Below are 16,277 nucleotides of genomic sequence, written 5' to 3'. Positions count from 1 at the left end.
TAAGCCTCCTTGTTCTTAACCAACAAAGAAATACCAAAGATCTACTCTTTACCAATCTAGCAAACCAAATTGTTCTCCCATTGTAACCCTGTTTATAAATCTTTTGTAAGCCGCCTTGAACCGCAAGGTAATGGCGGAACAGAAATCCCTAATGTAATGTAATGTAATGTTGGCAACAGAAAGTCCCTAAGAAAGAGAGACCACGAACTTCAAAAAGATAAGTTTGAAAAGATAATTTATTTAAAAAATTTTAAATATGGTTTAAAAGAATATTAATAGAGTATTCATTAGAGTGGATCCAGTGAAGACAAAGCACATCAAGTTATGAAAATTGTTTGAACGTGGTGCATCTGAGGATCTAGCTGGCATTCTTTATTACTTGGTTCTAAAAGGGAACAAGTTAGATACATTGTAAATCATTTAGTCATTCTTTCATTACCAGAAAAATAAACTCTTGCTCTGAAGGACAGACTCAAGAAAGCAAGTTACGAGTCAAAAAGTTACTCACTGCGGTGGTAGATTCAATTCCATTGGCAACTTCAGTGAGGGTTGCTGCAGCCTGCAATTTGGCAGGGCTGACAACCATCACAGGCTGTGGAGCCGCAAAAGTATTGGATGGAGCCAGACCTGGTGACACAGAAAAGACAAAAAAAAAATAAATTCATGGATAGTTATCCCTAAATCTGTAATGAGAAATTTGATTTTACCTACTAATTTTCCCCATCAGTCCTGCCAGACCAGTCTAGATATTAGGGTTTATTGTCCTCTACCTGCAGATGAGTATAGAATTGGTTTAACACCATCACCCTATATAAGATGTCATGCAGTCTCTACTTCTCCAATATTTGTGTACCAAATAAGGAGAGATTAAACTTGTTAATTTTCTTTCCTTGAATTTCTCCAGACCATTCCCAACAAATTGTATATACCCACTTACGAGCAGATAGGGAGACTTATTGAGTGCTGTCACCCTATTAGGCGCGCGGCCATTCGGCGAAGGCGAGCGGCAAAGGCGCTCGCCTTAGCGAGGGTGCCTTTGTGAAGGAGCCGAGAGAAGGAGCCAGGAGTTCAGGCTGCTCAGCAGCAAATTCAATCTTCAATCTTCTTAAATAACTTCTAAAAAAAAAAAAAAAATCCTTTCTTCTATACTCATTTTTTTCTCTCTCTATTTCTCCACCTAGCTACACGTCAGGCACACTCCAGCACACCAAGGAACTTTAATCACAAGGAAGGAATAATGGAGGCAGCAGAAGGCCAGCGAAGCTTTCCAGTATACTGCATTGATTGTCACATGTATGACTACCTCCCTTCCGGTAGGCAGGCCTACATGTGCAGTCAATGTCAGGAACTGGCTAGCCTTAAGAAGGAGGTCGGGAGACTGCAGATCAAAGTACAGGAGCTAGAAGGACTCCGCTCCATAGAGGAACCAAGGGAATTTGAACCAACTGAGGACACCACCAGAGAAAACCACATCAACGAACAGGTCAGAGAGCTCGAAAGATTCATCGAGGAGGCCTGCAAGATGGTAGAAACACAGGATCACCCGCTCTTCAGAAGGGAACAAACAGATAGAGGACAGGACCCGCTAGGAGCCACCGGGGACCCACCAGGAGCCGAGGGAGAGGAACCTTGCGGAGGAACCAATCAGGAGAAGGAAGGATAGGAGGACCCAATCATTGACACAGACCTGAGACCCAGGAGGAAGCTGAGTAGAGGAAAATCTGCTATCGTGGTGGGAGACTCAATCCTGAGAGAGGTGGACAGTCACATAGTGGGAGGCAGAGCGGATCGCCTGGTGACATGTCTCCCAGGGGCAAGGACAAAGGACATCTCCGACAGAATCGAGAGAATCATGGAGGGAGCTGAGACAGAGGAAACAGCAGTGATAATCCACGTCGGAACCAATGACGTCAGCAGAAGGAATTTCAACATGACTACACTGACCGAGCAGTTTAAGATCCTGGGGAGAAAGCTGAAGCTGAGGACAGGGAAGATAGCCTTTTCAGAGATCCTGCCAGTACCAAGCGCAGATGCGAGGAGGCGGACCGAGCTGCAAGCAACAAATGGATGGCTGAGGCGATGGTGTGATGAGGAGGGTTTCCTCTTTGTACGGAACTGGTCAACCTTCCTGGGGAAAAACAAGCTCTACAGGAGAGACGGACTGCATTTGAGTACGGCTGGGATGAGGATGCTGGCACGTAACATCCAGACCTGAATAGACATGACTTTAAACTGATAACAAGGGGAAAGCCGAGAGTCGATCTGACCTCGACACATCGGACCACAGTATCAAGCAAGGATACTGAAACAGGAAATGGAGATAGTGGACTAGAGACAAAATGGACACTTTATGGTCATAAACCCAAAGATGCAGTACAGGGACCAGAGAGGCAATTAGAGCTAAAGAGCAAGACAAGGAGGACACAGCCGGAACCAAAGGGCTATCAAAGAACAAAGAAACGGGCAGAGGACGGGATAGACACACCGCAGGAGGCAGCCCGTGAGGAGACCAGCAGGAGCATCAAATCAAGAGTAGATCCAAAAGGAAAGGTAACTAACCGGGACTTAAATTGCCTATATACAAATGCTAGGAGCCTAAGGACTAAAATGGGGGAGCTAGAAGTTATAGCCAGAAATAAGGACCTAGACATAATAGGAATCACAGAGACATGGTGTTCAGAGGACAATAAATGGGATGTGGCCCTGCCAGGGTACAAACTCTACAGGAGGGACAGGGCACACAAGAAGGTGGGAGGAATAGCACTGTATATAAAAGACTCCATTCCTTCATCCAGAACAGAAACAACAATAAGGGCAGACAGTCTGGAGTCACTATGGGTTAAACTGACAGGCGGGGAAGGAGCTGACATCAAATTGGGTCTGTATTATCGCCCACCAGGACAACCAGAAGCAAACGACCTGGACGCCGAACTGAGGCAGGTGTGTAAAAGTGGAAGGGTGGTGGTTATGGGGGATTTCAACTATCCGGGAATAGACTGGGACATTGGGCACTCAAATTGCACGAGAGAAACTAAATTCCTAGAGGCGATAAGGGACTGTTTCATGGAGCAGCTGGTCACAGAACCAACACGAGGGGATGCCACTCTAGACCTAATCCTCAACGGGCTAGAGGAACCCGCAAAGGAAGTGGTGGTACTAGCACCATTAGGGAACAGCGATCACAACATGATCCAGTACAAATTAAACATGGGAACTTCAAAGGTGAAAAGAACCACAACGACAGCACTCAACTTCAGAAAAGGAAACTACAAGGACATGAGGAAAATGGTAGGAAAAAAGCTCAGCAACAGCTTTGGGAAGGTGAAGACCGTAAAGGAAGCCTGGACACTGCTTAAAGGCACAGTGCTCGAGGCACAAGACCTGTGCGTCCCAAGGTTCAGGAAAGGGTGCAAAAAAAATCGAACTAGAAACCCAGCATGAATAACAACTGCAGTAAATAAGGCGATAAGCGACAAGAAATCATCCTTCAAGAAATGGAAAAAGGAACCAACAAAGGAAAACCAGGAAGAGCACAAAAGACACCAGAAAGAATGCCATCGAGAAGTCAGGAAAGCAAAGAGAGAATATGAGGAAAGACTGGCAGGAGAAGCAAGAAACTTCAAACCCTTCTTCAGGTATGTGAAAGGGAAACAACCAGCCAGAGAGGAAGTAGGACCACTGGATGACGGAGACAGGAAAGGAGCGATAAAAGAGGAAAAAGAGATAGCTGACAGGTTAAACAAATTCTTCTCGTCAGTCTTCACCAGAGAGGACACATCCAATATCCCGGAACCCGAGGTGATTATAAACGGAGAACACGACGAAAGGCTGGCACAACTAGAGGTAAGCAAAGAGGATGTCCTCAGACAGATAGACAGACTGAAGAGCGACAAATCACCGGGCCCGGACGGCATCCACCCAAGGGTACTAAAAGAACTGAGAAACGAAATAGCAGAGACACTTCGCCAAATATGTATCCTCTCCCTAAAAACTGGGGAGATCCCAGAGGACTGGAAAATAGCAAATGTCACGCCCATCTTTAAGAAGGGATCAAGGGGTGACCCGGGAAACTACAGGCCTGTAAGCTTGATCTCGGTTCCGGGAAAGATGATGGAAGCAATGGTAAAGGACACAATCTGCGAACACATAGAAAACAATGGACAACTGAAGGCGAGCCAGCATGGCTTCTGCAAGGGAAGGTCGTGCCTCACGAACTTGCTGTACTTCTTTGAGGGAATAAACAGCCAGATGGATAAGGGGGAATCCATAGACATCACGGGGTGCAAGGGGATATCTACCGATGGATCAAACACTGGTTGGCAGGCAGGAAACAGAGGGTTGGAGTAAAGGGCCAATACTCAGACTGGCAATGGGTCACGAGCGGAGTTCCACAGGGGTCGGTGCTGGGACCTCTACTGTTCAATATATTTATTAACGATTTGGAGACGGGGACAAAATGTGAGGTTATCAAATTTGCTGATGACACCAAACTCTGCAGCAGGGTTAGAAACACGGAAGACTGTGAAGCCCTGCAAAGGGACCTAATGAGACTGGAAGACTGGGCAAAAAAGTGGCAAAGAGTTTTAACGTAGAGAAATGCAAAGTCATGCACGTAGGGAAAAAGAACCCGATGTTCAGCTACAAAATGGGGGGAACACTGCTAGGGGTGAGTAACCTTGAAAGGGACCTGGGGGTGATGGTCGACACATCACTAAAACCATCGGCGCAGTGTGCGACAGCATCAAAGAAAGCAAACAGAATGCTGGGCATCATCAAAAAGGGTATCACAACCAGGACAAAGGAAGTCATCATGCCGCTGTATCGCGCAATGGTGCGCCCGCACCTGGAGTACTGTGTTCAATACTGGTCGCCGTACCTCAAGAAGGACATGGCGGTACTCGAGGGAGTGCAGAGGAGGGCGACTAAACTGATAAAAGGTATGGAAAATTTCTCATACGCTGACAGGTTAAAGATGCTGGGGCTGTTCTCCCTGGAGAAGAGGAGACTTAGAGGGAACATGATAGAAACCTTCAAAATCCTAAAGGGCATAGAGAAAGTGAATAAGGACAGATTCATCAAACTGTGGGGAGCCACAAGCACTAGGGGTCACTCGGAGAAATTGAAAGGGGACATGTTTAGAACAAATGCTAGGAAGTTCTTTTTTACCCAGAAGGTGGTGGACACATGGAACAAGCTTCCGGAGGAGGTGATAAGCCAGAACACTGTACAGGGGTTCAAGGAAGGTTTGGATAGGTTCCTGGAGGATAAGGGGATAGAGGGATACAGATAGAACTTGAGGTAGGTTATAGAAGTGGTCAGAAACCACTTCATAGGTCGTGGACCTGATGGGCCACCGCGGGAGCAGACCGCTGGGCGGGATGGACCTCTGGTCTGACCCAGTGGAGGTAACTCTTATGTTCTTATGTACTCTTTCTATTGACAAAGCAAATATGGAAGGAAATATATACCCCCAACAAAACCAAAGTGGGAAGGAAACAACCAGAACCAAACACAGTACTCTAATAGTATTTTGTTCTCTCTGTCTTTCACCAAAAGTAACACTGGAAGCTGCTGGAGTAACAAAAAAAAAAAAAATCTGCTGTTCCAGAAAATAAGAGCAACCACCAGAACATGTAAAGAATCACAGCTAAAAGGACCCAGGCACAAGTGGGTTTAGGAATGATCTGGACAAAGAAAACTAGCAGTTAAGTCTAAAAGCAGTACTCAATAAGGGCAGGAAACAGACAAAACTGAAGCTCCAAAGGCAGTTTCTTAATGAGTTTGCACATCTAAGCAGTAATGCTTTGCAAGGCCAAACAATGAAAAGCACTATTTGGGCCTGCATCGCGCAAGAGCACTGATGGTAGTCATTGTTTTTATTCAGTTGTTATCCATCAGGTTATTTTGTTTCGACACGCGTTAGGACTCCTGAGGAAGGAATGTCTTTGAAACACGGACCGTGTTGGGTCCAGTCTTATCAGTCCTTTAGGATACAAACTGTCTCATGTTTTTACGATTGTTCAATAAAGTCTTGGCGTCCTGTATATCATCACAGCAGTCCCTGTTTTTTTGCTCTTCTGCTCAAAGAAATAACATGAGAATATCAGCTGCAAACTGCCAGCAAAAACTTCAAGGGAGCTCAGAAACTACTACTACAGAAAAGAGGAACATATATACAGTATTCTCCCCAGCCCCCAAGGGCAGACTGGAATCCAATATACAACTTGGAGAAGCATAAACAGAGACAGTAGTCAGGTGCAGGAAGGACAGGGCGAGAGTCTAGAATGTCTCAACCTATCAACTGGAAAAGAGTTTATCACAGTAAATACATAATCTCTTTATCCAGTGCAATAGATGAGACATTCTAGACAAGTGAGATGTAGAAAAGCAGTCCTCAAAAAGCTAGGGCGGGCTTATTGCGCCACATCCACTCTGTAAAACTTAGCAAATGTGTATAGAGGACAACGTTGCTGCCCTGCAAATCTCCTCAGGGGAGACAACTTTAGCTTCGGTCCTTGAAGAAGCCACACATCTAGAAGAATGTGCCTTGACAGAAACAGGAGATTGTATCCTAGAAAGAATGTAGACTGACGAAAGAGCCTCTTGGATCCATCTGGAAATCATGGTCTTAGAAGCAGGAGCACCCCCACTTGACAGAATGAGTCAGCACATAACATAACAGATTTATAGACCGCATAACCATAAGTTCAATGCAGTTAAAAAGCTATGCTATGAAGACACAAATTATATTAGAAAAGAACGTGATAATCTAATTGGTCAGGAATTTAGAAAAGAGAAAAGTTTTTAGCAGTTTTCTAAAGTGTTCATAAGAGCTGGACTTGAGTATCAGTGGTCAAAAATCTTTATCATAGTAAGCTGCTTGGTATGAGAGTATATGCTCATGGTATTTCTTACTTTTGCAGCCCTTAACTGATGGAAATGTAAAGAGGGCATGTGATTTTCTGCTATTCTTATGTGACATTATAAGCCACCTGTCAACTAAGTATAATGAAGCTACTCCAAAGGCAGCTTTGTAGCATAGACATCCTAATTTGAAAATCATGCGAGCCTCCACAGGAAGCCAATGCAACTTACAATAAGGAGTCACATAATCGTACTTCTTCAAACCATAAACTAATCTCACTGCCATGTTCTGAACCAAGGTCAGTCTAGCCATATTTTTCTTAGTGCTCAACAAATAAACTATATTCAATAGTCCAGTGATTCCCAACCCTGTCCTGGAGGAACACCAGGCCAATCGGGTTTTCAGGCTAGCCCTAATGAATATGCATGAGAGAGATTTGCATATGATGGAAGTGATAGGCATGCAAATTTGCTTCATGCATATTCATTAGGGCTAGCCTGAAAACCCAATTGGCCTGGTGTTCCTCCAGGACAGGGTTGGGAACCACTGCAATAGTCTAATAGACCCAAAAGTAATGACTGAACTAAGATTTTAAAAGTAGCAGCTTCAAGATAGGATCTGATGGTGCACAATTTCCATAGAGTATAGTATCCCTTTTGGACCACTGCATCTATCTGGTTCCTCATGGTCAAAAACAACTCCCATGTTGGACTTTATATGATGTTGAATTGATCTTGATTATTGGTTCAATGATAGTCTTTTGTGAGGAAACATTAAAAAAAATTTGGTTTTGTCTTGATTCAATTTCAATTTGAATTCCTGCATCCAGGACTCCATCAAATTCAACACTAACTCTATAAGTTGAGCACTTTTGGATAGAGCTGCACTGCATGGAATGACTATCGTTATATCATTTGCGTAACTAAACAACTTTATACCCAGGTTACTTAAAGAATGGCCCAATGACAATAAATACACACTAAAAAGTGTTGAAGAAAATGGGAAGCCCTTTGGGACTCCACAGGGATTTTTCCAGAAAACAGAAGATGTGCCATGAAAACTGTCCTTGTATAATCTTGATTCAAGAAACCCTTTACCATGAGAGCACTTTGCTCTGAATTCCTAGCGCATCCAAGGATTCCACCAGTTTGTTATGGTCTACAAGATCGAAAGCACTACTCAAACCAAACTGAAGTACCAGCGCACTACCGCCCTAACTCAAAATATTATTTAAATGGTCTAATAGAGTGGTTAACAATGTCTCTGCACTAAAGTAGGATCTAAAACCTGGAGAGTCGTGTAACAAGGAATGTTTGTTAATTGAATTTGTACCAGCCCTTCTGTGATTTTTATAAAAAATGGGATGGATGCTATCGGTCGATAATTTGATGATAGCGAGATTGATTCCTTGTTGTTTTTAACGATTGGAGTAATGATGATGTTACCCTCTTTTTGTAGAAATAAACCATTATTCAAGCAATTGGTTATCCATTCTAGTACTTTCGTTTTAAATCCTAATGGTGCCCAGATCATAAGACTGGCAGGGCAAGAGTCTAACTTACAATTCAATTTGGCATACCTGCAATATAGTTTGGAAAAATCTGTCCAGTCTGGGTTATCAAAGGTGGTTCATGTTAAGTTCACGTGGGTTTCTTCCTACGAGAAGGCTTCCAATGCCCCTGAATGGGATGCTGATAGCAGTGGGCTCCCCAGCCCTGAAGGCTGGCATGTGTCATCACCAAGACTCAGGAGGCAATCCGCACCACAACCCAGGAAGCAACCTTGAACAGTAATTGTGGGAGAAGCCACCAATCATGCTGGCCGGAGTCTCAAGAGTCCAGGGAAGATTGATCTACTACTATTACAATTATTTCTATAGCGCTACCAGATGCCCACAGCACTGCACAGAGTCACAAAGAAGAAGAAAACAGTCCCTGCTGAAAAGACCTTACAATATAGACAGTCAAACAGGATGTCATGGATACAGTTAAGGGGAACAGTTAATTAGCTGGCTGGGTTGGAGGGCCGAGGAGTAAGGTTAAGGATTGAAGGCTATATTAAAAAGGTGGGTTTTCAGTCTGTTTTTAAACAAGGGAAGGGGCTTGACGGACAAATTTGGGTAATTTATTCCAGGCATAGGGGGCAGCTAGTTGAAAGGAACAAAGTCTGGAATTGGCAATGGAGGAGAAGGGTAAAGTTAAGAGCAGCTTATCTGAGGAACGGAGTTCTCTGGGAGGTGTATAAGGAGAGAGAAGTGAGGAGATATTAAGGAGCAGCAGAATGAACACACTTGTAGGTCAGTAATAAGATCTTGAACTGTATGAGATGGCAGATAGGGAACCAGTGAAGTGACTTAAGGAGAGGGGTGACATGAGCGTAGCAAGGTTGGTTGAAGATGAGTCGTGCAGCAGAGTTTTGCACAGATTGCAAGGGGGAGAGGCGACACTGCAGGATACCAGTTAAAAGTAGATTGCAGGCGAGCAGGAGGCAGGAGAGGAGACAAAAGGAGAGGAAAGAAGGCAAACAGGAGAGGAGAGAAGAAGGGAAGGAGCAAAAGGCAGGAGAGAGCAAGGGGCAGCGGCGAGAGTTAGTTCCACCCACCCCCGAAGTCATCCACCGTAGCTCTCCCTTAAAAGGGGAGGGACCAATAGTGCTTAGCCGTTCGGCACTTGTCAAAGGCGAGCGTTAAAGGCGCTCGCCTTTGCGAAGGGCTTTAAGAAGGGACAAGTTCCTGCACTGAAGAAACACCAGGGAAGGACACCTACACAGGCAAATTCCACTAAGGGCAACAGGACAGACACGAACAACAGCAGATAAATAAACACAGCAGTCACGGAAGACAAATACAGCAGATGCAAAGGACATACACAACAGAAGCAGAGGTAGTAGGTATATAATTAGGAGAGGGACTACAAAGTAACAACAAGGATGCTACATGCAGCAGGAGAAAGTATATAGGGAAGAACAAGAAGCACAGAAGACCTGGGAAACAAGGAAACAAAGAGAAGCCACTTTAGACAAACAGACCGACAAGTGGACAGCAACGGAAGCAGCAGACAGAAGCAGGATGATGAGCTACCCAGTCTTCTGCACCATTTTGTCATATTTATGACTACCTCCCAACTGGGAGGCAGTCTTATGTATGCACTCGATGCGAGGAACTGGAGGGCCTGAAGAAGCAAGTCAAGCTACTGGAGGGCAGAGTACTAGAAGCACTTCGAGAAGTTGAGCAGGAGATCAGAGAGGCTGGAAACTTCATGAGAGAGAGGAACATTGAAGAAGAAGTCAGGGAGGCGGAGAACATCATGGAAGAGAGGAACATCAAAGAGGAAGTCAGGGAGTTAGAGAAGTTCATTGAGGAGGCATTCAGAGAGGCCGTGGAACAACAGAGGATCTGCCAAGATACATCCAGAGAGTAAGGACTACCTGGAGGACAATCATCTGCGGCTAGAGAGACAAGAGAAGATAGGGAAGACAGCAATCGTCATGGGAGACTCCATCATCTGACAAGTCGACAGCCACATAGCAGGAGGAAGACAGGATCGACTGGTAACTTGCCTACTAGTGGCCAAGGTGGAGGATATAGTGAGCCGCATCGACAAGATCATCGACAGTGCGGAAGTAGGAGATATGACGGTGGTGATACACATTGGGACAAACGACGTGAGCAACAGGAACTATAGCAGGGAAACACTGAAAAAGCAGTTCTGGGAGCTAGGAAAGAAGTTAAAGATCAGAACGCAGATGGTAGCGTTTTCGGAGATCTTGCGGTACCCAGGGCCGACAGGAAGAGGCAGACGGAACTGCAAGCAGTCAACGCAAGGATGAGACGCTGGTCTGAGGAAGAAGGATTCCACTTCGTGCGCAACTGGATGGCGTTCTGGGGGAAGAGCAAGCTATAAAGGAAGGATGGACTCCACTTCAGTGGAGATGGAACGAGGCTACTTGCAAGCAACATCAAGCGAGAAATTGAGAAGTTTTAAACTAAGAAGTGGAAAGCTGACAGTCGACCAAGAGTCGAAGGTTCGGGAAACGGTATACCCAAGAAGATTGCAGGGAAGACTCACCGGATCATAGGCAAGATAGAAATCCCGACGGATCGAAAGGGACGGAAGCAAGGGAGACAGGAGGAGGAAGTAACAGGCCGGTAACTTGTGTATGTACACAAATGCAAGGAGCCTACGGAATAAAATGGAGGAACTGGAAACTATGGCACATAAAGATAACCTAGACATCATCGGCATCACGGAAACATGGTGGAACGAGGATGACGTCTGGGACACTGTACTACCGGGATACAAGCTATACTTCAGAGACAGAGTAGGACAAAAAGGTGGGGGTATTGTCCTATACAAAAAAGAGGGAATTGAGTATACTAGAAAGAACACGCTGGAAACAAACAATAAGGTAGAGTCTCTATGGGCTAAAATAATGGGAACAAATGGAACGGATATGAAGATCGGCATCTAATACCGACCCCCCAGGGCAGTCCGAAGAGACTGATGAAGAAATGACGGACGAGATTAAATACGAATGCAAGGGAGGCAATGCAGTTATCATGGGTAACTTCAATTATCCGGGGAGATATCCTCTACTCTAATATTTCCCCTTCATTATAGACACCCACTGCCTGGTACTGATTTCCATATTCTGGGTTCTTAATAGGGTTTCTGCTTTAGTGTAGTGGTTCCCAACCTTGTCCTGGAGGACCACCAGCCAGTCGGGTTTTCAAGATAACCCTAATGAATATGCATGAGAGAGATTTGCATATAATGGAGGTGGCAGGCATGCAAATCTGCTCCATGCATATTCATTAGGGTTATCTTGAAAACCTGACTGGCTGGTGGTCCTCTAGGACAGGGTTGGGAACCAATGCTTTAGTGTATGTGTGCAAGAGAGTTTGTTGTATGATTGGAGGTGTTTGACTGGTACTTGGAGTGGTTTGTGGAAGATGTGGAGGGTGTTTTTGTAGGTTCCTGGGGGGGGATTGTGCGTTTAGGATGTGTGAGGGAGAGGAGGATGGGGAGAGGGAGGGAGGGGGAGGATATATACATTGGGAGGAGAGGGCAGGGTTTATCTCCTAGGACTGGCATATTGGTTGGGATTGTTGTCTGGATGAAATTGTTGCACTGGGATAGTTTAGCAGGCAGATCATTGGCAGCGATTTTGGAACCATGTATTTGATTTTCTTTCAGATCCAACCCTGACTACATCTGGGTAGTTTACGTATTGCCACTTGGAATATTGCTGGAATCCGTTCTCCTGTAAAGCGTACTAAGCTCTTTCAATGTTGCACATGCCTGAAAATTGATGTCGCATTGCTGCAGGAAACCCATCTCATAGCATCTCAAATTAAAGAGATTGGGTGGGGGACCTGGCTTTTGCATCTTTTAATGGGAGGCAGAGAGGGGTTTTGATACTTATCCATAAGCGGTGCTCTTGTCTCACTCATAAGCTCATACAGGACCCTGAGGGAATATATGTGGTATGTGCAGGTGAAATCATGGGTAAGAGATATCTCTATGTTTGGTATATGCCCCATAGGTTTTTTTCCCTCTCTGTTGGCAGATTTGGCACCATATCAGGCTTATCAGTTAGTAGTGGAGGGGATCTCAACATTGGTGTCAGGTCAAAAGTGCGCCGGGACAAAGGCGCGCCCAGACAATTGAGCGCAGCGCGCGCCGCTCTAAATTACTGTTTTTAGTGCTCCGACGGGGGGGGGGGCATGGGGGGGAACCCCCCCACTTTACTTAATAGACATCATGCCGCGTTGTGGGGGGTGTGGGGGGTTGTAACCCCACATTTTACTGAAAACTTCACTTCTTCCCTGTTTTTAGGGAAAAAGTTCAGTTTACAGTAAAATGTGGAGGGTTACAACCCCCCAAACCCCCCATAACGCCGACGCAATGTCTATTAAGTAAACTGGGGAGGTTCCCCAACAAAACCCCCCGTCGGAGCCCCTAAAAACTGTAATTTAGAGCGATGCGCGCTTTTGTCTTTCGCACCGTTGTCTATGAACCCTCAACATTACATCTGATCCAACCATTGATGGTAAACCATCCAAGCCTTGACTGAAAGGTGGTGAAGATTAGGGTATTAATTTTCTTATGAAAAACTTGAATCTCTTAGATGCTTAGTGCAATCCAGAAGAGGAGGATTTTACTTTCCACTCCTCTGTATACAATGTTTTTGCTCAGCTTGATAGCACAGTTACTTACCGTAATAAGTGTTATCCAGGAACAGCAGGCAGATATTCTCATAAGTGGGTGACATCATCCATGGAGCCCCGGTATGGAGTGCACTGGCACTTTAAGAACTTTAGAAAGTTCGCAATTGACCGCACTGCGTGAGTGCCTTCCAGCCTGATGTAGGCGCGTGGCTCCTCAGTTCAGTAAGCCAGCTAAGAAGCCAGGGGAGGTGGGTGGGTTGTGAGAATATCTGCCTGCTATCCCTGGATAACACCCGTTACGGTAAGTAACTGTGCTTTATCCCAGGAAAAGCAGGCAGAATATTCTCACATATGGGTGACCTTTAAGCTAACCAGAATGGGATGATGGGAGAGTTGGCCTTTTAGAAATATAACTTTTGTAACACTGCTTGGCCGAAGTGCCCATCCCGTCTGGAATAAGATTCCAGACAATAATGTGAAATGAAGGTATGAACCAAGGAGCTTTGCAGATTTCATCAATAGGAGTAGAGCGAAGAAAAGCTACTGAAGCTGCCATAGCTCTAACTTTATGGGTTGTGACCAGACTCTCCAGTTGTAACCCAGCCTGAGCATAACAGAATGAAATGCAAGCCACCAACCAATTGGAACTCATTCTCTTGGAGACGGGATGCCCCAATTTGTTAGGATCAAGAGACAAAAAGCTAGGGAGATTATCTATGTGATATAGACCTTTGCAAATAGTAGGCTAATGCTTGTTTGCAGTACAGATTATGAAGAGCTGTTTCCCTAGGATGAGAATGAGACTTAGAAAAAATACTAGAAGTACAATCGATTGATTGAGATGAAATTCAGTGACGACCTTTGGCAAGAACTTTGGATGAGTGCGCAGCATCACCTTATCATGGTGGATCCGCCACTAAAGCTTGAAGCTCACTTATTCTGCAAGCAGAAGTTAGAGAAATGAGAAAAACTATTTTCCAAGTGAGATATTTGAGATGAGCCAAAGTCATTGGTTCAAAAGGAGGCTTCATCAATCTAGCAAATATCACATTAAGATCCCAAACTACTGGAGATGGTTTGACATTGAAAAGTCCTTTAATGAATCTGGAAACCACAAGATGAGCAGCAAGAGGTTTTCCATCCACTGGTTGATGAAAAGCAGCAATTGTACTGTGAAGGACTCTAATGGAAGTGGATTTGTAGGCCAGAGTTCGACAAATGCAGGAGATAATACAAAACTGAAGAAAAAGAGGTGGATTTTGGATCCTGGTGGTGAAGCATGCACCAGGCGGAAAAATGGGTCCATTTCTGAGTATAACACTGTCATGTGGCCGGTTTTCTGGAAGCATCCAAGATGTCTCTGATAGGCTGAGAAAATTGTAGATCAGGTGAAGTCAGCCCGAGAGATACCAAGCTGTCAGGTGCAAAGACTGAAGATTGGGGTGCAGAAGAAAACCGTGACTGCATGAGAAGTGATAGAAAATTTGGAAGAGGTATTGGCTCCTTGATACAGAGTTGAAGTAGAAGGGAAAAACATGGTTGCCTGGGCCACCGAGGAGCTATCAGAATCATGGTGGCAGACTCCTATTTGAGCATGACAAGCATTTTGAGAACAAGAGAAATGGGTGGAAACGCATAGAGGAACTTGTGCATCCAATCCAGGAGAAAAGAGCCTGCTTCTAGGCGATGAGAATATAGCCTGGAGCAAAAGTGGGACAGCTTGTGGTTGTGGGGAGACGCAAACAGGTTTACTTGAGGAGTCCTCCACTGAGAGAAGATGGAATGGATGCTGAGTTCAGCGTCCATTCATGAGGTTGAAGAATGCGGCTTAGTTTGTCTGCTAAAGAACTCTGTTCCCCCTGAATGTAAACAGCTTTGTGGAAGATGTGAGGAATCACTCAATTCCAAATCTTTTGAGCCTCATGACAGAGAAGGAGAGATCACGTTCCTCCTTCCTTGTTTATATAGTACATGGCTACCTGACTGTCCGTATGGACAATCAGAACTTGATCTCATAGAAGATGCTGAAAAGCCTTGAGAGCATTGAAAATCGTTCTGAGTTCCAACAGATTTATATGATGGCATTGATCTCTGGAAAATCAGAGGCCTTGCGTGCGTAGGCTATCCAGGTGAACTCCCCAAACATAGGTTGACGAATCCGTGGTAAGAAATTTCTGATGAGGAGGTGTGTGAATAACAATGCTCTGGACTCTGCTCATGTTAAATTGGGCGAATATTGTGTTGATTCCCAAGCCTAACTGGAACCCGGCTTTTGTGGATTCTTATCGTTCCATTTCTTTGATTAATTTTGAGCTTAAACTACTGACTTTTTGGCTGGCTTTTTACCGGATTTGATTCATGCTGACCAGGTGGGATTCATTCGGGGTAGACAGGTGATTTGGAATGTCATGGCGGCTCTGGTCATAGTGCGACCCACTCACTCCCGGGTCTATTGATTAGTCTTGATGCCAGTAAAGCATTTGATTGCGTGGATTGGGAGCACTTGTTCGCAGTGCTTGAGGGCTATGGGTTAGGGGGGGCTCTTTTCTGACCATGGTTCGTCTTTTGTATCATCTTCCTAGTTTGGCAGTATTGGTTAATGAAATGGTTTCTGGTTATGTTCCAGTGGAGCGTGGCACCCGTCAGGGTTGTCCTCTTTCTCCTTTATTATTTATTTTATCTTTGGAGCCCTTATTGCGGCGGACTTGTGAGGATGGATCGGTTTCTGGGTTGTCTGTGGGGAGGAGGTACGTTGTCTGGCCTTTGCAGACAATATCTTGCTGCTGTTGACCCAACCGGGTCAATCTCTTCTCAGGGTGTTGCAATTGGTTGGTGATCATGGTGGAGTGTCTGGTTTGGAGTTAAATTTGGACAAGTCTGAGGCTTTGGCTGTTGGTGGGTACGCTTATGAGGACTGGTCGATCCCCTTCCCTCTGCGAAAGGTGGCACACAAACTTAAATATTTGGGGGGTATACATCACTGGCAATCTCTCCCGGGCCTATAAGGAAAATTTCACAGTGCTCTTGAACAGGTCTAGGGATCTTTTGAGTCTTTGGGCTCGTTTTCCATTGTCCTTAAGGGGTCGAATTGCTCTTTACAAAATGGTGTTGATCCCTAAGTGGGTCTATGTGATGCAGACTTTTCCATTGTATATGACTAATAAGGATATTAACACGTATCACACTGTCTTACGTAAATTCCTTTGGAATAATAGAAAACTCAGAATGACTCTTGCTCAATTA

General features: G+C 44.9%; 1 protein-coding gene across 5 annotated transcripts in view; it reads right to left on the bottom strand.

Annotated features, from left to right (window-relative positions):
- Positions 1 to 16,277, bottom strand: part of HCFC1 (host cell factor C1) — a 432,893-nt gene that overhangs the window by 63,950 nt on the left and 352,666 nt on the right. For all 5 annotated transcript variants that reach the window (XM_033922407.1, XM_033922416.1, XM_033922394.1 and 2 more), the window contains one exon: positions 509 to 627. In XM_033922407.1, the coding sequence (XP_033778298.1) occupies positions 509 to 627 (119 nt within the window). The remainder of the gene's footprint in view (positions 1 to 508; positions 628 to 16,277) is intronic.

This window comes from Geotrypetes seraphini, chromosome 1 (assembly GCF_902459505.1).
Source record: "Geotrypetes seraphini chromosome 1, aGeoSer1.1, whole genome shotgun sequence".
NCBI classification, from domain to species: Eukaryota; Metazoa; Chordata; class Amphibia; order Gymnophiona; family Dermophiidae; genus Geotrypetes; species Geotrypetes seraphini.
The sequence above is the reverse complement of the archived record's forward strand: the minus strand, read 5'-3'. Positions and strand labels throughout refer to the sequence as shown.